This window comes from Sprattus sprattus (assembly GCF_963457725.1).
Source record: "Sprattus sprattus genome assembly, chromosome: 2".
In the NCBI taxonomy this organism is placed as follows: domain Eukaryota; kingdom Metazoa; phylum Chordata; class Actinopteri; order Clupeiformes; family Clupeidae; genus Sprattus; species Sprattus sprattus.
Window position 1 is genome coordinate 46,084,698 of NC_137921.1, and position 20,739 is coordinate 46,105,436.

Below are 20,739 nucleotides of genomic sequence, written 5' to 3' on the forward strand. Positions count from 1 at the left end.
GAGCCAATGAGGACGCGTTACTGTACACACAAGCACTCATCATTCACATGATTTGGTTTATCTTTCACACACTGATGCAGATAGAGTGTCACACTCAACATATGTATGAATGCGCACAAACACACACACACACACACACACACACACACACACACACACACACACACACACACACACACACACACACACACACACACACACACACACACACACACACATACAGTTTCTATACTCCAAACACATAGTTTCCACGGTTCTCTCCTAAAAACTGTACATTTTAAGATGAATTAATTCATGTGATACTGTGTGAGACGATACTCACACGTTACCATAACGTTTCTTATCAGCAAGAAACAACCTCAGTCCAGCACAGCATGACTCATTACAGGCCTACTAGTGTAGGTTTCCTAACAAGAGTTGTGCCCCATCATCAACTTATACTAACAAACTCAAGTTTAAGGTAACATTGTCATTGCTGCTGCTGCAAGACACATGTGCAGCTTTTTGCACTTCCAGTGAGATCATCTCGTATTTTGATGCAGTGCACTCCTCAGCAGTATCTGGCCTTGCCTCATAAATCACATCGAGGTGTACTTTATGAACTGGAATCGCGCACAGGAAAAAAGCACACTTGATTAACGCCACAAACTCTGGTCCAATAAAGATTTGCTCCGAGTTGACGAGCAATCAAGTCTGAAGCGTTTGCTGTTCCCGGGCATCTGTCTCCTGGGTCTTTTATGTCGGTAGCGGCAGACATTACTCACCTTTTGCGTTGCAGGGCCGCTGCCCGTTTGCATGTGCGAGGCCCAGGCACAGCTCTGGGAGCCTGGCCCATGGCGTAGAGCAGCGGGTTTGGCTCGTGTGGCAGCGTTGTGGCCACGCTTATGCTTTCTTACTCCCATTCGGAATTCTTGTGGGTTCGAGACGCACTCGGAGGGCCTGGAGCTAATTTTGTGTTTCTCAAAGCTCGCCTTTCTAATTCCCTGCGACTAATTACGGCCCTGTTCCCCCCGCAATTAAATCGATAAACTCTGTCAACTTTTGGCACGTTTGCCAAAAGAAACCCTCCAACATCCCACCCCCTCTTCTTGTTTCTCTCTATCTGTTCTCTCTCTCTTTTCTCCTTTCTTCCCTCGCTCTGTCTCTCCATTGCCTTCAACATGCCAGGCCTGTCAGCCAGCTTGTGCAACACCAAAACAGTCAGGAACTCTATCTTACCGTGGTCTGTTCTTCCTGCCTGGAGTGGAAGGTGGGTGCTAAAAATAAAACCCCCCGTTTGAACTTGGATTCATTGACGGTCTCTCGCTCGCTCCTTCTTCCTCTCCATCTTTCTCTCCCTTCCTTTCTCTCTCTGTCTATTGCTTTCCTTCATCCCTAAATGTTTTATTATTTGTGGTGCGTGTGCCAGGAACGTTGAGAGAAGCAACCAGGGGTCAGGCAGATGTTCCTAACTGTGCGGGGGCTCAGAGCACTGCTAGCGTGTATCTTAAAACGGAAAAATCCAACGAAACGAAAAAAAGAAAAAAAAAGAATGAGGTGTTTTATCACGTCACAATCCTCATTTAGAACCACGTGTTTCCCCTGCTCTGTCCGAAACACACTACCCTGCTCACACACAGTTCTGCAGCCGTTGGGTCCAACCACTGACCTTCTGCTTGATGAAGTTGGCCGCCCAGCTGCTCTATCAGCTCAAGGGTGTGATGTAATGTTTTAATTGGGCCTGCCAGCGGGTGACAGGCAACTGTATCACCAACCCCACCCCTCCCTGCACGCCACCCCTGTGTGTCGATAGGACACCTTTGGGAGACGGGTTTCGGTGGAGAGGGGGGCCAGAAAAAACAGCTCGGATGGAAATCTAATGAGGTAGGCTGTCTAGACCGTGTGCTTGGCCGCTGAGCTAGAGTTGTACTGAGGAGTGTTTTAAAAAAAAGAAAATACTTTATTTCTTTTCTTTTTTCTTTTCCTTGCGTAGCACATGTGAATGTTTATCGTCCTGAAATGAAGCATATGGGTTGAGCTCCATTAAGAGCCAAAGGGGGTGGTCTGTCTCTCTCCCTCTTTCTATGCTCCACATATCACAGCTGGCTTTACAGTCACTGTTTTCCTCGTAGCCATATGTGTCCAATTTAATCACACTTTGGAGGTGAAATCTCTCCATTTCAATTTTGGCACTGGAGACTTAAAAGATGGACATTTGACCATATGACAGTAGTTTTTTCCATTCATGCACACACACACACAAACACACACACACACACACACACACACACACACACACACACACACACACACACACACACACAATGCACTGGACTTGAACTATGAACAGCAACCATAACTGGGTCATATTCTTTAGAGATGGCAGAATGTATTGTGCGGTTTAAGGGCCGATGGTGTTGTTGTTTTCGCATCCACTGGGAAAACTGCCCTTGTCAGGCCCGATCCGTGGAGCTGATGCATCATAGGATCCAGATGGAGAGAGATGATCTCCCTCACAGTTACGTTTGTGCATGTGTGCATATGTGTGCTAGAGGGAGAGTTTTGGTTTACACACTTGTTTATCTTAGCGTATGCCTCTTCAATTTTCTGTGTGTATGCAGTCTGGCAAAACCCACTCCAGTCCAATAGTGGCCATTTTGAGAACAGTTGCCCTCCCCCCCCCACCCCCAACCCTCTCCTGCTGCTGACGCACAATCGGCTGTTACATAAACACTGGAAACCAGACACCTTATTGTGTAAGGAGACCATGTGTGAGAATACAGACAGCGTTTTTGGAGGGGCTTTGAAATAACGTTCGTGATCGGAGTGTGAAGGATGTGTTTTGGCAAGGCTGCAGGTTTAATTTTGAAAAGGTCTGTTCATGCTGTTCCCTCTTCTTCTTCTCTCTCTCCCGCGCTCCTCTTCTCATCTCGCCTCGAGTGTGTCCCTTTCTTTATTGGTTTCAGTCTTTCTGTGCAGTTAAAGTGGGATGAGCCAGCGCTAGCAAGTTCAGGTTTTACTGGCATATCTTTATCAACAGAGAGATCATTGTAAAGGCCAGGCTTATAAATCCCCCTGTCAGCCAAATAAAGGATACATCTCCTCTGGTGAAACTCTTTAAGACTTGAAACTTACTTTTTGGGGATAAAGAAGAATTTAATATATAACTTCCAGATCCATGCATTTTATAGATATTTCACACCAAGATTACATTTTGACTGTTTAGTGAGGTTAGATATTATACAGACTATCTTGTAGACTATATGCTGTAAAGAATACCTTACAGAGACTACCCACCCCTTTCTTTTCTTTTTGCCAAAGATGGATACGGCACTCAGTTGATCAATCCTGTTGTCAATCATTTATCTAAAGCAGTCATTGGTCACAGGCAGACATAAGTAGACCAGTCAGTTGAACAACCTCCCTTTGGTGTAAACCGTTTGGTGTATCCTGTTACTGCTTGCAAAGATTTGTGACCGTATGAGTGTTTGAGAGAGTGTGTGTGTGTGTGTGTGTGTGTGTGTGTGTGTGTGTGTGTGTGTGTGTGTTTGTGTGTGTGTGTTTGTGTGTGTGTGTGTGTGTGTGTGTGTGTGTGTGTGTGTGTGTGTGTGTGTGTGTGTGTGTGTGTGTGTGTGTGTGTGTGTATGTGTATGTGTGTGTGCGCGTGTGCGTCAGTCAGAGTGTGTTTTTAAGGAACAAATGTGAACCTATGATTTACACACCTCTGTGTTTTCCTGACTCCCTACAGGTGTCGGAGGGCTCAGAGGTGCAGTTTGAGGTGGGGAACATCTCTCTCTCTTGTGAGGTGAAAAAAGAAAACCTTCCCCATGGCAACGAGCACCTCCTGACCTGGGCGGAGGGGAGATACAAGGCCATCACCTCCTTCTCCGAGCTGAAGATCGCGCACGATGTCTACATCAAAGTAGGCGAAGGTATGTGGTAGCGAACTGTAAGTTATATTTGGTCCGATCTCAAGCTATAATATAGCCTGACGATGTCATACTCATAATTCTATTCAGAATATGAGTCTGATACTGACCCATTGGGCTGTGATTATAGGGCGTGTTTCAACGAACCAGGAAAAAAAATGCCTCTTCACTCAATTGGATACTTAGAACCAATCAGAGCAACGTAGTACCATCTGATAGCCTACATTAAAACTCTCGTAAGAAGGACGACAAAAAAATCGTATTGATCGACAAATGCCTTGATCGCGTTTCTCTGTTCCTCTTTGAAAATGTTGTTAATATCTGTTGAGATATGCCTTCCCACGTTATACTTATTAGCAGCCAGGCAAGCTAGCTACTATGTGTTTCAATGGATTTTTGGTGTAAGCGTTAGCATTCCCTAACAATAATGGTCTAGAGCTCTTCAGTTAAGACATACAATCCTCGGCAACATTCGTGTTGCACATACACAACTAACCGAGTCAATGTAGACATACAAAAGTTGTGTAGATAGCATAATTCACATAAAATATTTCCCACTAACAGGCTCCCGAGACGCCACCATCTTGGTACGAATTCGAATCTACTGTTAATTCAACTCAAGCGTTGGTTGAAAATCTGTCCATCATCGTATAAAGCCCGCCCTGACAATTTGATTGGTACAGCAGAATCCTGCCTTCTGATAATGTCTCCCCAACTGCACAGAGCCAGACCGAACTTCCCTTCCCTTCGGGCTGTTATCCAGGCTAGCTATAATACATAATATACATATAATACATACATTCAGACATATATATATATATGTGTGTGTCTTATATATACATAATTCCATGTCTTTCTCAGTCTCTCTATCCATTCCCTGACTATTAGTCTATGTGTCCCTCTCTTCCACGTCTGTCTAGCTCATACACGCCAAAGTCATTCACACACACACCTACTCACACACAAAACACACAGGAGACAGAGCACATCCACGTGCCTCGAAGGCAGTACCACATTCCCTCAATTATGCCTGAGGGAGAGTTTTACACCCTTTCCCCAAACAACGTTTCCCAACGCATGACAGGCCCTCCCTGCCTCGCTGGCAGAGTCTTAATCAAGGCAATCCCCTCACAGTAACTCACTCTCAATGGCAGCCATTGACAGCCAGCACTCTAACTGGCCTCTGGAGTACTAAAGCCTCCCCTGAGCTGCACCGGCCGCTTGCTCAGATCTCCACGGACTCACAGTCACGTCTCAGGAAAAACAGTGGCAGTGGGCTCTCTTACCTCGCTCTTTTCCTTTCATTTTTATCTCACTCTTTTTCTGTATCTCCTTCTTTCTCTTTTTGTCTTATTTTATTTCTTGCTAGCTCTCTTTCTAGTCTTTAGCTAGCTAGTCTTTCTCACTGTTTTTCTCTCTCTAAGCCTGCCGATCTCTCTCTCCTACTCTATGCCTCTTGTCTAATCAGAGGCCTGGCCCTCACCTCTTGCCTTTGACGAGCTGCCCGGTGCTGGCTGAGCTGGTGAACCAAGAGATGGAAACACTCTGTGAAAAGAAGAAAGAGGGAGTGGATGCACCATTTGATTACTAGCTTGTGTGAGGGTCTTTGGGCAGGCCTCGCAGATCAGTCCACTGAGCTGAGAGGAGGGGGGTGTAAGTAATGGAAAGGTAGAGAAAAAGTTCAGGTGCCCGAAAAGTTGTGTTAGTGAAAGTTGGTGGAGTGGCCTCCTGGTTGAAAAGCAAAAAAAAATGCAATGCAAAGCAATACAATGCAGTAAAATGCAGTACAATGCAATGAAATAAGACTTATCCTTATTCCTCTTGCGCTTCCTGATAATACAATACAAAAGGTATAATGCATAGAGGAGAGTCTTAATGGTTTACTTGCAGTTTATGTCAGATAGGAGGGAGGAACCTGGTATTTCCACTCCCACCTACATGTAGCCTAATTTGACTGCTTCAAACATCCTTTTTAAGCTGCTAAAAGGATCCTACATGAACCAGTGGACTGTGCACTGCCTATCTGGACTGCAGCCTACATTTTGAGACTCAATACCCATGGTTACATCATCTGTACTATAATTCACACCTAGCTGAATTTCAACAGAAACCATGAGCCCTATGTTATCATATAATCGTTCTCTGGTCTCCTGAGTGGCTCACAGCTTCTCCAGCACTGCACGTCTGGAAAAGGGCCTCAAGTTCCTGCTCTTCACAGCCAGGCTGTGGTGTTCTCCTTTTTTTTCTCTCTCTCCCTTTAAACTGTGGAAGGTATTAATGGTTTTAGCAAACGTGGGCCGCTGTTAGATAAGCGCGAGTGGAAAGTAACTGTCACAGGCACGAGAGGTGGAGGGGGGTTAGGGGGGGCAGAGCTAAACCAGAGCCGGCGGCCTCCTGCAGCAACTCCAGTGGGGCGTGTAAGCGCCACCGCTGCCGTTTGATGTGACCGATGGGGTCCAATGAGGGGGTTGGGGGTGGAGGGGTGAGGCTCTGTCCTCAGGGGGCCAAGTGTGATTTATCTGCCCCCGTGCCCCGTCGAAGGCTGAAGGTTTTACTCGTTCCGACCAATGGCAGAGAGCGAGGTTGTCCGCCCTCGTCATTAGTCACCAACCCAGCAGTGGAGCATATGTTAGGAGCTGTGCTTTTTTACTCTCACCTCTTTGGTCCAGTCTGTGGAAAACATTGGAATGGGCCGTGCTGAAAAGCATGAGATGTAATGAGTGCATTATTTCAGGTATGCTGTGGTGGGACTCTGCCAGAGGCCAGAGTGGAGAGCGGAGTAGCGTGTGCCGCCTCAGCTTCCTGTTAAAGCGCTTGCCTGCTGTCGTTACAGAGGCTGTGGTTTTGGCAGGGGCTGCGTATGCCATGTTTATGTCCATCAGGCCGCAGCTTTGTTTCTCCCTGCTGTCGTACCGTACAGTCAGATGAGACCAGACAGAGTTCCACTTATGCTTTCTGCTTTTTTCTCTCTCTTGCTTTCTCGCGCCCTCTTCCTCTGTCTCTCTCTCTCTTGCTTCCATGTTTCAAAACACCAGGAAGGGTATAAAGAAAGGTGCCAGGCCTTTCGGCATGCCGTGTCCAAATCCTTGTCCAAACCAAATAAGGAAGCATCTGTCTTCTGTTTTCCCCAGGCGAAGAGAGGAGAGGAGAGGAGGCTTTGCTTGAAGAACAAAGATTTAGCTGGAGTATTTGTTTGGAAGGGGGGAGGCAAAGAATTTATTTTATTTTTTGTAAATATTCGAGGAGCCGTCAAAGTAAAAAAGAAAACACAGTTTGAATCGGACAATAGTAGTGATTTGTTGTGTTTATGCATGTTGTGAAATTGTCTTCCAGGATTTCAAAAAGGCTCACTTGACGTATTCCCCAGGGCGCCCAGCCAACTAGCCTATGCTATGGTTTCAGCACATGTTTTTCCTCCATTATTTTGATCTCTGTCAAAACACAGACAGGCATCCTTTAACCCCCAGACTGATTATTGATAAATGGTCCCTCTCCAAACTCTTCTCAGATCCTGTCTTCTCGGACACGTGTAGGATTGACAACAAGTTCCTCTCCTTGAACTACCTGGCCAGCTACGTGGAACCCCAACCCTCGAAAGGCTGTGTGCTTACAGGACCAGACCATAAACAAGAGGTCCACATCATTGAGCTGCAGGCACCCAACTCCAGCAGGTAAAGCAGTCCACCAGGGCCAGTTACAACTGATTCAGCTGTTAGTTTGATTTAATGCTGCCCACAAGGCAACATTTTTTCTATGACTTTGCATACCTCTGAGATATGTTATACAAGCCTTTTTTTGTTAGCCAATGTGTTATCAGCTGCTTAAAGTGCTTATTGAATATTAATGCATTGGTGCCTAGGGGAGCAATACGTGAGATTCTTTGTGGAATGTTTTTATGAAGTGCCTGATTGAAACAGTGCCTGGGTTTTGAAATCATAGGGGTGCCTCAAGTGTTATAGCATGTTACATAAATATAGTTTAAATCATGTGACGCATCGGTCTTCTGAAGTGTTTTACGGTATTGAATTTGGTGTATAATTATCACAACAGACATGTCTGGTTAACTGACAACTGTGTACATTTGAAGAAATATATCCTTTTGGTCATTATATATTGTTGCTATTACACATCCATCTGTTCTTGCTAAAAACAGCGTGGTTTCTGCTCTCTAAATCTGTAAGTATGTGGTATGTGTATGCAAATTCCATTACCTTCCTGAAATTTCTCTGTCTCTCGCTCTGTTAGTATCTTTCCCTCTCCCCCAAGGTCTCCCAACCCTTCTGCAAAGTTTATTTTGAGTTACGCAGGACTTTGGGGGTTAGTGTTGACTGAATGACGTGTTTTGGAAAGGTCTGGTGTCTGTATCTGAGTTTTGCCAGGTAATTGCCTCAACCCCCCCCCCAACTCTCCCCCGCCCCCCTTTGGCGCTGCACCGATTACGCTGCGTTGCCTAACAGCAGCTGCCTGTGGGGAAGAGAGGGAGAGAGATATGAGAGAGGAGAGAAAAAGAGAAAGTCTTGGAGCAGAGCAGTCATGATGGATTTAGCCATTGCATGATGTGGTCTTCAGCACACATGTCCTCCTTTTCTCTGGGATGCCGTCCAGTTTTTTTAATCAGTTGGCCAGACACTAGAGGCATGTTAATACTGCAGGGCCCTGGCCTTCCAAAATTCTTATTGCACTCTCTGTCTATCCCCCCCCCCCTCCCCCCACCCCACTGTCTCTCTCTCGCCTTCTCTCTCTTGATCCGTCCTTCTATCCCACAGTGCATTCCAGGTAGATGTTATAGTGGATCTTCGGCCGATGGAGGCAGACTTCCCGCTGCACCGAGACGTGGTGCTGCTTCTCAAATGCGAGAGGCCCGTCAACTGGGTGATCGAAGCTCACCGTGTCACCGGAAGGCTGGAGGTGGTGGTAAGTAGCCATAACACCAACACAGGCATATTCCCCGAGCCCTGACAAACTCAAAAACAGACAAACACATGAACTCCTCAGCGTTGAGCATGCACACACACACACACACACACACACAAAAACACACACACACTCAAACACACATAAGCTCATCAGCGTGGAGCAGCATTAGCACTTCTTCTCTGTGGTCAGATAAGTTGGAGTCACACTCCTTCTCCACAGGTGTGGCTTAATTTTCATTTGCTGGCGTCTGCCGGACTAAAAGATTTGTCCCCACTGAGGGAGTCCTGTCAGAGTCCCTGACCTCCACTGCAACGGGAGCAGGCTGGCAAAGAGGGGCCAGGAGGGATCAACTGTCAAATGGTTGCCTGACAGCTTGTAGGGCTTGTCACCGGATCGAATGAAAGGCAAGCCCGAAACGCAGGCCCCATTTTGCTGACTGTATTTCATTATTGTGTACTTGTCCCCCGAACCTGGTTGACATCCATCAGAGCATGAGTTATGGGGAAGGGCTTTCTCCTGGCTCTGTCTACTGCCAGGTTTCAGATGGCAGAGCGAAAGTTTTTGGATTTGATATGTGGACACAGCCTGGACCCCTTGTCTGTCGGCGTCATAAAAATGGAGAAATGTCATTAAACTTATCTCACTGTGGTAGCTACGCTTAAAATCTGTGGTATGTTAAATGCACCGTTGATAATACAATACATTTGTTTAAATCCATGTAATGGTGTTCATATTGTAGTGGTTATCGACAGAAGCTAAGTACATTTGAGCAACCAAATATCTCTCCAAGGACACCCACAAACATGCTGCGGTGCTTTAGGAGGCTGTGTGGAGTAGACAGCTACAGTGGAGTCAACCAATGCACACTTGTGGAGCTTTTTTTATCCTCCACAGTTATTGCCATCATATACACATCAGTGGATACTTCATGTTTATCAATGTCTTGTTTCAGAGTTTAGTTCTACTTCATAGCTGTCAGCTCTTGGCTTTACCTCAGGTCCAATTAGCTTGGTATGAGCTTGGCTTATAGTTGGTACTGCCTATAAGGTCTTTTCTGTAGCATTTGTTCACACTGTATGTGGTCAAGTAGGAGGTCTGTAGTGATCAACACCCCACTCAGTAGCTAGGGGCTAACTTTAGCTTTACCTCATTGGGTTAGCTTAAGCGTTAGCATACATAACATCTCCAGTGGGTCTGTAAGTCTGGATGCTCTTGTGGTCTGGGGCCTCTGTTGACCTCAGTGGGGTAGAGCCAGCGGAGGAAAGGGGCCCCCTGGTTCCCACACTCTGTAATGGAGAGGGCTGAGGCAGGAGAGGGTGCCAACCATGACAGTGCACTTCTTGCCAGGCAGCGTAGCGTCTGTTTGCACAGCTGCCCCCCTCTGTTAGTGTATGGAATCAATCAGCAGTGCCATGGTGGTGTACAGTGCTACAGAGAGGGGGGGGGGGGGGGGCATATGACTCAGAGACTTTGAGGGCAGAGTTGTGCTACCAGTGTGTTATTATTGGTTATTTGGCCAGGGCACAAAAGCAAAACAGCTATAGACCTGATAAAAGGGTGCACGGTCCACAATCCACAGTTACCACACTGAATACAGGAACATTCACTGAACAACGCTGTTCTTGTTGACCTGTATAACATATGCCTTGTGTGTCTGTGTGTTTCCTTCTGTGTATGTGTGTAGGTCCCATCTGTGTGTGAATCAGACCTTGTGTTTGGGAACGCCAAGCAGGAGAATGCAAACTATGTGTGTGATATGATATCCTCATAAAATCAAAGCCCTGCTACTGAGAGCAGCCTAGTCCCAGCACAGTTCCCCAGGCTGGGCTGGGCTAAGCCGGGCCAACCTAGGCTGGGTGCTGCTGAGCAGGATGGGAGGGGTGGGGAGTGTGTGGGAAATGACTGTGGGAAGGGATTAGCATGCTCTCCCAGCACCCACCACCAGCCACAGGGAACTAATGAGGAATCCACTGGAAATCTGACACATCTCCAGCCGCGCCATTGATGAGGTCTGTCAACTGGGCTCGCTCCTGACAGAAGGGCAGAGCCGGACCCTTTGTAAAGACAAATGGGAAGACAGAGCACAGGAAAAAAACACAGTATTGCTATTGGGTAGGGGTTTCCAACGCGGATGACACTGATGATGCATGATTCATGATTTGTGTGGATGACACATGACTCGTCTGCATCTTACCCTCATGTGGAGATGTTCAGGAGATGTAGGAGACTTTTTTTCTGATGACGTGTTTATCTGCAGACCCAACTGAATTAAATAAAAAACAGGACAGGTGGCATTACGTGATTGCATGTATAAGGTCACGTCACTTGGGTATTTAAGAAGTACTGTTGCATTGACAGAAACTTGGACTTGCAGAATGGTGGTTCAAGCAGGAGAAAGTCCAGGAAAATCCCCTATCAAGTTACCCATATCCTTCAGTGTAAACCTGTGAGAAGTGTTTACCAAAAGTGGTCACAGAAATAAGCATTTCAGTGTGATATCTTCACTTTGCTGAACCTTGTTTTATTCATATCCACCAGTCTTCTCCCATCTGCCATCTGCTAGCAATTTGGTTTGATAGATGCATGAGTTTGGAGCCAGTTATGTCTCAGCCTTGTTCATAATTTCTGAGGCTAAAGAAATATACACATGGCCAACACAGGCAAATCCTCACTGTCAAGAGAAATCAAAATGAAAGTGACACTTGACTCCATTGAGTTAATTTACACCCTTTCCGGATCAAGCTTGATCTCCAGTCACTAACATTATAGATTCTGCTGTGTGTTTAGCCTATGTAACTCATCTTAATGTACTGATCTTGTTCTTTGCCTCCAGACGTCAGACACCATCAGCGTGGGCCCCAGGACAGAGAGGCTGATGCAGGTTACCAAGTCCCCCAAGGTGCCTCTGCCGTCAGGCTCCCAGGCTCTGATCCAATGGGCTGAGGAGCAGGGCTACAACCCCGTCACGTCCTACACCAACACCCCAGTGGCCAACCACTTCAGCCTGCGCCTGAGAGAGCAAGGTAGAGTCAAACACACTATGCATCCTAAAGTTGACGCTAATGCAGATTCACGCAAACTTCATGCTGGCAGCAAGCGAACAGCTTCCTTTTGCTTCCCTGGTTAAACTAACCATAAGTATTATACCATATCTCACTAGTATTTAAAGGTTTATAAACTAACAACTAGAATACAGTAGAAGCTGAGGTGGTAAGGCCAGCACTCTGCATTGTGCTCCTCAGTAGCAGAACTGAGTACATCTGTCCCTCTATAAACAGAGTTGCGTGAAGAAGCACCTGCCAAAAGAGCCTGGAGGCTTTTATGGCTGCTGTTTTATGTGATCTCCATGCCCCTAAATCCATCGTTTCACCACTATTAAACTGTGGCTTCTGCCACTCCCCAACCGGTCCTGCCTACCTGTTTTTCTCTCTCACTCTCTCTCTCTCTCTCACTCACTCACTTATTCTTACTCTCTCTCCCTCTCCTTAGATTTGATTGATCCTTTGGAGACTATGTTCCCTCCAGAACTTTCCATCCTGCGTAACCCAGACCATGGTCCTGGTTTCAAGGTTGGCAGTGATTCTCCCCCACCACGAGTCAGCTTGCCCTTCCCCTTTGCCCCCCGCCCTCCCCGGGACCAAGGCCTGCCATACCTGCCCCTGCCACCCTCTCTGGAGGAGCAGCCCTGGATGGGGGAAGAGCCTGAGGAACAGCAGGGGACTCTGGGCCTGAGTGTCCAGTGTGAGCAGAACAAGATTATAGTCAGCATTGACAAAGAGAGCCTTCAGGTGAGAGAAGCTCTGAGGGCTGTTTGTTTGACATTTTCCCCCAAAAAAGTTCAGTTCATCCTAAATATTGAATTGACATGAGCTATCACTTGTCCAGCTTAAAAAAGAAAAAGCCTAGAAGAAGTCCCATTGTGTTGATTAGAGGAAACGTTTCAACAAGAATTCAATGTCTTTGAGATTAAGTACGTAATACCCAGTGCAATTCATTTGACACATTTGTTTCATCTAAGATAATCCATGCAGATGTATCATGGGTTCTGTAGTTTCTGATGAAATAGATGCCAGGAGTGCTGAATTATCAATACGGACCTTATTCTGGTTAAACGAAATTACATTCCTGACACTGTCAAACTCTGTAAAGACATGTGGAGTGGAGACTGACAACAGTTGCTGCTCTGTGTCTGTTAACATCTCTCAGAGTGGTTCTGGAGGTCGGGTGTCGTGGTTAGTGTCAGCTCTGATGAAAGCGTTTGGCACTCACCAGGGGGGCTCTGGCTTCTGTCCCCGCACTGTCACCTATGCCTTTGAACATCTGAAACACCTTCTCAGGCACTCTAAACCACGGCATGCTAAACTGAACGCTGATATTTACCAGCAGTGAAGTGGCTTATAGTGAAGTTTTACGAAAGTTATTTGAAGGGGGTGGAAGGTGTGTGTGTGTGTGTGTGTGTTTGTGTGTTTGTGTGTGTGTGTGTGTGTGTGTGTGTGTGGGTGTGGGTGGGTGTGTGTGTGTGTGTATGTACCGTATGTATGTGTTTGTGTGTATGCGTGCCAGGCTTTTCATGTTTTTATCCGAGTGTTGTATGGTTTTTCCAAGAGTGCGTAAATATGTGCGTGTGCATGTGTGTGTGGGCCCTTGTGTTAGACGCCATGAAACAGAGAGGACGTAATTGACCACATCTGAGGGTGGCACAAACCCTTGTGTCGCAATGAAAATAGCTGTTGGTCTGGCAGGGGGACCCTGCTGTGAACATTTTTATTTGTTTCAGGGGAGCCATGACACACATGCACACACTCACACACACACACACTCACACACACACACAACAACATGCAAGATAGAACCTCCCCAGTTATGGTTTTCCATGACTACAAATTTGGGTGGAACATGGTTGTCTTGGTCGTTGGGCTGTGAATCTGTTGTTTTTTAATCCTAGTAGCGTGTGTATCAGAGCCAAGTGTTTGGGCTGTGCCAGCTCGCCATGGAGAGGGGACCACATGTCGGACTTTAAGCTCAATTCTCCTCCACCAATCGAAGAGTTACCTCATTCCCTAGGCTTGGGCCATACAATGTCCTTTGTGGTACTGGATCTTGTCTTTCTGTATTAAAAGCAAGACAATTCGAAGTCTGGGTTGGCTTGTCTAACCCCTGCTGTTCCAACTGCAGGCCAATGGCTACAGGAAAGTCAACATCACTCTGCAGGACCCGACGTGCCGAGCAACCTCCAACTCCACACATTACACGCTGGAGACCTCGCTGAATGGCTGCCAGACCACCAATATCCCCTTCCACCCCAGCCCCGTGGTCATCTACATCAACTCAGTGAGTACGACTCTGGCCCGGACCAGTAGGATCCTGAAGGTCCTTATCTTCTCAGAGGATGCTAAATGAAAGCCCCTTGGCGTGCTCTTTGACAGGTGGTCTATGAGGTGAGAGTTGATATGAGTGATTGAGATTGTATGACTGGAGTGTCACATGTACTGTAGGAGTGGATAATAAGTGAGTGACTGATAACTAGAAGCAGGTGGGGTTTCTTTTCAGTGTTTTTGTCTCTGTGATTTCCACGTGAGAGAGCCACCTGCCTCCATTTATTATGTGGTTCTTTGTTCAGTCACTGAGTGTTTTATTTTGACACAGACACAGACTCTTTCTCTCACACACATACACTCTCTCCCTCTCTCGCACACACACAGTTGGAGTACTCGGCATATGCATTCACATCTTAAGATTATATGATAGTTACATCACAAAAATAATAAGAATACATTAATTTCCAATCTTTCCAATCTTAACTCTGCTCTGGTCCCTGACTCCTCCCTGTAGACTTCTGCCAGCCATTCACAGATCACATCACTCTACCAGTCAATGCCCTCTGCTGCACCCTGACCCCATCTTATTCTCTATCGAATACCCCCCCCCCCACACACACACACACACACACACACACACACACACACACACACACACACACTCAAACACACAAACACAAACACAAACACACACACACACACACACACACACACACACACACACACACACACACACACCACTGCTCCACTCTGTTCACTCCCTGACCTCTGACAAGCAAGGAGATGAGTCACTTCCTCACTGATCTCCTGTGATAATTTGCAGAGGAAATGGAATCCCATGCAATTCATTTTGGCGGCCCCCTAGCAGATTAAACGGCCAGGCACGCTCCCAGCCCTGTTGTGACGCTTTTGTTCTGCCTGGTCGGGGGGCCTGGGGGATACTTGCAAGATGTGACCCTCCGGTCAAAGCAACAGGGTGTTGATTAAGCTGAGAAAGAAACTCTGGGAACTGGACAAGGGAAGACAGAGAGACAGAGAGAGAGAGAGAGAGAGAGAGAGAGAGAGAGAGAGAGAGAGAGAGAGAGAGATTGAGAAAAAGAGAATTAGTGTGTTTGTGCATTTGGCAACACAAGCAAAATCAAAATGTTTTGCTTGTATTCTCAAGGCTTTTTGACTGCTTTTACCTCAGTGTCATGCACATACTCACACTCATTACACTCTGTGTGCATGCATGTTTCTGCTGTGTGTGTGTGAGGGTGTATCTCTGAGTGTGTATTCATGCGTCTTTGCTCAACAATGAGAAGTATGCTTTGTGGCTCTGCCTTGGGAGCAGGGATGTTGAAACCACTTGAAGGTTCCCACGTTCCAACTCATTTGTTTTTTTGGGGATAGGAACAACTTCGGCAGGCCAACTGACCTGATATCAGATCAGAGCGTGCTCTTAAAGAACTCTTCTGATTGGATCACAGTGTTTCGCTGGGAACTTTTTGGACATGGCGGGCTGTAAAGCCTCACATCTCCCAAACCAGTCGTTCTAGATGCATTTAAATGGTGTGATTGACAGGAGGTCACAGTCCTGAATTCTAACTCATGTTGTGCTTGACAGGTGCTGATCAGCTCGTCCGAGGCGAGAGATGGGAGTGGCTGGCCCCCGGACTATGAAGACATGGAGGCGGGGGATGTGGTCTTCCCTGGGGAACCAGAGGGGCTGGACAGAGCCCTACTGACACCGAGGGGCCACCGGGCGCCGATCCTGGTGAGACACCAACACCAGACACCACACATCAGACACAGACAAAGACAAGAGACATATCCGACAGTGAACTTGTCAGAGAAACACAAGCTGCTCATTAGCAGTGATGCTAATGACCACAGCTAGATAGCATCCTCAGCCATCTGGCCTCCCTCCTTCAAGCTCAGAAGAGGAATCACACCTGTTGCTTCTTTCCACATGGATCCAAGTTAGATTCTTACATTAGCTCTGCACTGTGTTGGGGATGAAAAGAAACACATTCACAATCTGCTTATTTGTCATGACTAATAGCCCTTATAAATGGTCAGTTGTTATCAGGCTTTTCATTTATCATAGATAAGGGTTGTCTTTGGTCTGATGTTTCATATATGAACACAAGAGGATGATAAATCAGTTTGAACGCAAGATGTGTTTTTGATGCATGAGTTTGTGCGGAGCGCTAAAGGATCTATGTTTAGCTGATTACAAGCTAGGGCTGGATTGGGAGTCTGGATGGTGCAATGTCTGGTCAGAAGCTACAAAGTCTGAAAGGGCTTCCAGAGGTTCTGGGCTTCTGCAAGACTACATCTCCCAGACCCCCTCAGTATCAGTAAAGCACTCGCTTGGCCCCTGAGTGGGATGGATAATTCAGCCTCTGACCGCCTCCCCACGGTGATGTCTGTTTCTTGAACTGTGGACCTATTTTGGAACGTTGCCATTCCTTTTCCTTTCCTACTTCAAAGCCATTCTCTCCCTACTTCTCTCTCTCTCTTTCTCTCTCTTGGATCCCCTTTTTGAGGCCTCATTCACTCCAACTTTCTTTACCTCCGTGTGCTTCTATTCACAAGGATTTTATTCTTTTGTCTGCTCATATTTTCATTGCTTTTTCCACATTCCCTGTTTCCCTCTCTGAGTCTCTGTTGTCTATCTCACTGTCTTTCTTTTCTTCTCGGCACCTCTTGTGTTTTTTTTGTTCTTGTTTTCTGCTATTCTTTCACTATCTCTTCTATCACTCTATCTCCTGCTGTGACTAAGCAGACTGACCCACAGCACAGATAGATTGGTCGGTCATAACCAGATGCATTAATCGGATGTCAAAACTGAGTCCATGTTTTCATTGGATCTCCTCTATCTTTTCTGCTCATCTCTCTTTCCCATCTCTCTTTCTCTCACTCTCACTCTCACTCTCCCTTCTCTTGATTGCTCTGTCCTCTTTCTCCCCAGTTCAACTGCACATACTTCAAGAACCAGAGCCCAGACCCCCATTTCCCTAGCCACTTCCCGGGGCCTAGCTTCCCTAGAGGGGCCGAAGATGTGGTGGACAGCGTAACCTTCAACATGCAGCTGCACAACACCAACCTCTTCCTCTTCAACCCCGAACAGTCCTTCTTCACCACCTCAGAGAACACACCCGTCTTCGTGGAGGTAAAATGACTTAAGGCACAACATGTAGTGAAATGTCATTATCTTACATACAGTATATACTTGACATTTAACACTTGATTTCATTCAAATGTATGCATAGGTGCAGGAAAGGTCAAGTTCATATTTGTGCAACGGTTAATTGGTTCATTTAAGAACTCACTGGATACACCAACACAACTTCCAGCCTGCAAAAGAGTAAAAAATCCATGTTCTGTATTGATAGCAGCTGTTTGTGTTGTCATGTGGTGTCAACTGTGAGGTATTTGGTGTTGAAAGCGCATGAAAGGTCGATCTGTAAAATGATAACTTGAGAGTCGAGGACTTGTTTAGTGGAGCGAGGAAGACCTGAGCCTTCAGTCTGGCTCTCCCTATGTTTCATTCGCTAGTGAGAGAGAGAATCTATGAGCAATACCCATGCATTGGGTGAGAATGTACAGCTCATGTCTTTTTTTTTACTGCTTTGTTGATACAACGTCCCAGAGCATTTCAAACTTTTCTCACAACCCCCACTTGTATTTTTAAGCCATAAAGTGGGTGTAAACTAAGGATAGCACAATATATTACATTTGACTAGGTGTGTTATGTATATAACATATATTACTTTAATGTATCATTTTTAAATATTTAAACCTGGACACACAGAGAAAAGAGAGATGGCGTGTTGGGACATGTGAAGGATCTGTCAGGCCAACAGGACGTTAACAAGGCCTGTCTATAGCTCCAATGAAAACATTGTTCCAAAAGATGATGCTTTAAAAAGCAGCCCCTGAGGAAGGGCTATGTTTCGGCCGCCAGCTTTGAAGTGGCAAATTTATGGCCCCGGCCGGAGCGAGGGAAGATGGCAGAGTGGACACAGCGCCAGCAGGCCACAAAGGGCCCCTCTGTCTGCTGGCGTTAGACCTCATCCCCTGCTCCCCGTCTCTTCTCTTCTCTCTCTATCTCTCTCTCGCTCTCTCTCTCTCTTGCTGTGTGTGTGTGTCTGTCTCCCATCGCACTCTCTTCTTTGTGGCTCTTCGTGGGGTTTGCACGGCCGTGAGAATTCTGACACGCGGCGCTCTGGCTCTGACACATGTTCCCAGGCTTAGGGGGATGACCTCTGCATTCATCGCGGTCACTGCCGGTGTTGCAAATGTGGCCTCCGTATGTCCTACTTAATGGATGTGTATGTGTTTTGTGTGTGTGTGGATAATTGTGTGTGTGTGTTTTTGTGTGTGTGTGGATAATTGTGTGTGTGTGTGTGTGTGTGTGTGTGTGTGTTGGTGGCAGCCAGTTCATGTACTATATACTTAAGTGCCTGGCACAAGCAAAGAGAGGAAATGGGATGTGATGGTTTTATGGCGGGTAGGTTTTTGCATCTGTATTTGTGGGGCTTTGTGTATTAGTGTGATGATAATGCCTGTGTGTGTGTGTGTGTGTGTGTGTGTGTGTGTGTGTGTGTGTGTGTGTGTGTGTGTGTGTGTGTGGGTGTGTGTGTGGGTGTGTGTGTGGGTGTGTGTGTATGTGTGACAGAGAAAGGGACTAAGAAGAGAGAAAGAGACTGAGAGAAAGAGGGAGAGAGAAGGCAGAAAGAATGGAAACGTGTCTTTAGGGCGGGCAAACGTAACTCATGGCAAGCAAGCGTATTTGTCAAGCCTGACTCTGCTCTGCCACAGACAGAAACAGATGTGTAACACACTTTATTTTTCAGGAAAAAGAGAGATGGAGAGAGAGAGAGCGAGAGCCAGCGAGAGAGAGAAAAAGGGACACCATAAGTCAGGAGGAAATACCTTGTGGTCTGAAAGACGGAAAGATCCTCTTAAAACTGTTGAAGGCAAGGAGAAATCTCACTTTGAGAAAGCTGTGATTCTTGGACTCACTCGCCAGCAGGCTTTTGACACCGTTCCTCCTCGCCTTCCTCCCCTCCTCTCTTACGCACTCGCTCCTCTCCCTCTCTCTCTCTCTCCCTTCTTCGAAAAAATGAATGGCCTGTTTCAGGACCGGAACATGGTTGCTTTGATTTTGAGCAAATGCCCAGGAGAGAGTATCGGCAAACACGCGGCACTCCAGCACTGACACAAAAGGAGCAAGAATGAACAGGAGTGCCTGTCAGCTGCGCTCATAAAGGCATGATTTACCACTTGCTGAGTGGAAGCCCGATAAGAGCGGCCGCCATGCCTCCCACTCAGAGTGCAGTAAGCAGGCCTGTTTGGTCATGGTTGTCCCTGTGAAGTTTGAATGGGACACGCAGAGAACCTTTATGCGATTAATGATGAGGTGTCAAGTATAAATTGTTAAGGACCACTAATAGTTCTAAGACATCAATGTGAAATGTGTTTGTTAAAGACATGAAACAGATTATATTAAGTGCTGGAATGTAATAATTCCACCAATTTGTAGATTTTGTAATGAGGTACTGTGCCAAGAATGAAGACAAAGTACTCTCTTTCTCTCCCCCTTTCTCTCTCCCTCGCACTCTCTTGCTCTCTGTGTGTGTGTGTGTGTGTGTGTGTGTGTGTCCTTCCTTTCTCTACAGGTTTCTGCAACCAAAACAGATCCTGATCTTAGCTTTGTGATCCGAGCCTGCTTCCTGTCCTCGAACTCCGACACAAACGTACCGCCGGAGTATACACTGATCGAGAACATCTGCCCCACCGACGACTCGGTGGTGTACTACCCCTCGCGAGTGGAACTGCCCATACCCCACGCCCAGACCGAACGCAAGCGCTTCAGCTTCACCTTCAGGCAGAAGTTCAACATCTCGCTGGTCTTCCTGCACTGTGAGATGTCCTTGTGCTCCAACGTCCCCAACGACAATGAACTCTCTGAGGTATGCACTTCTCTTTTTTTCTTTTTGCCTGTCAGCCTATATCGGTCCTTAACATTTATTCTCTCCTCTCCTACTCTCTTGTCTGTCTCTGTCCTCCTCTCACCTCACCTCCTCACCTCTCCTCCTCTCTTGTCTGTCTCCTCCTCACCTCACTTCTGCTGCTCTGCTTGCCTCTAAGTTCATCTTCTCAGCTTTTGCTTAGTTGTTTTCTCCTCTCCTCTTTCTTCTCTTCTTTGCTTTTGTCAGTTTTCCTCTCCTCTTCTCACCTCACCTGCCTTCTCCTCTCTTCTTCTGCATGTCTTCCTTCTCTTTTTAGCTCCTCAGTTGTTTTCTCCTCTCCTTTTCTCCTCTATACTTTTCTTAGTTCTCCTCTCTTGTCCTCATCTCACCTTTCCTTTCTCCTCTCCCCTCTTCCTCTTTTCAGCTCCTCAGTTGTTTTCTCCTCATCGCTCTTCTCTTTGCCTGCCCTCGGTAAATCAACATAGATTCCAGACTCTTCAGGTCTCTTGAGAAGCAGAGAATCACAGACAGCTCCTGCAGACTCAGTATAAATCAGAGCCTGCATGCATAAAGCATCTCCAAGTGTAAGATCTGACTCAGGATCAGGCCTGGCTGTCTGTATCCCAGTCACAT

At 46.6% G+C, this 20,739-nt stretch overlaps 1 protein-coding gene across 1 annotated transcript in view; it reads left to right on the forward strand.

The window, feature by feature from the left end:
* tgfbr3 (transforming growth factor, beta receptor III) overlaps window positions 1-20,739 on the forward strand; it is a 92,529-nt gene that overhangs the window by 58,977 nt on the left and 12,813 nt on the right. The window contains exons 5-13 of the mRNA XM_080857764.1: window positions 3,728-3,911; window positions 7,417-7,579; window positions 8,675-8,822; window positions 11,659-11,848; window positions 12,315-12,613; window positions 14,001-14,156; window positions 15,750-15,899; window positions 17,100-17,300; window positions 19,813-20,106. Coding sequence (XP_080713890.1) covers window positions 3,728-3,911; window positions 7,417-7,579; window positions 8,675-8,822; window positions 11,659-11,848; window positions 12,315-12,613; window positions 14,001-14,156; window positions 15,750-15,899; window positions 17,100-17,300; window positions 19,813-20,106 — 1,785 coding nt within the window. The remainder of the gene's footprint in view (window positions 1-3,727; window positions 3,912-7,416; window positions 7,580-8,674; window positions 8,823-11,658; window positions 11,849-12,314; window positions 12,614-14,000; window positions 14,157-15,749; window positions 15,900-17,099; window positions 17,301-19,812; window positions 20,107-20,739) is intronic.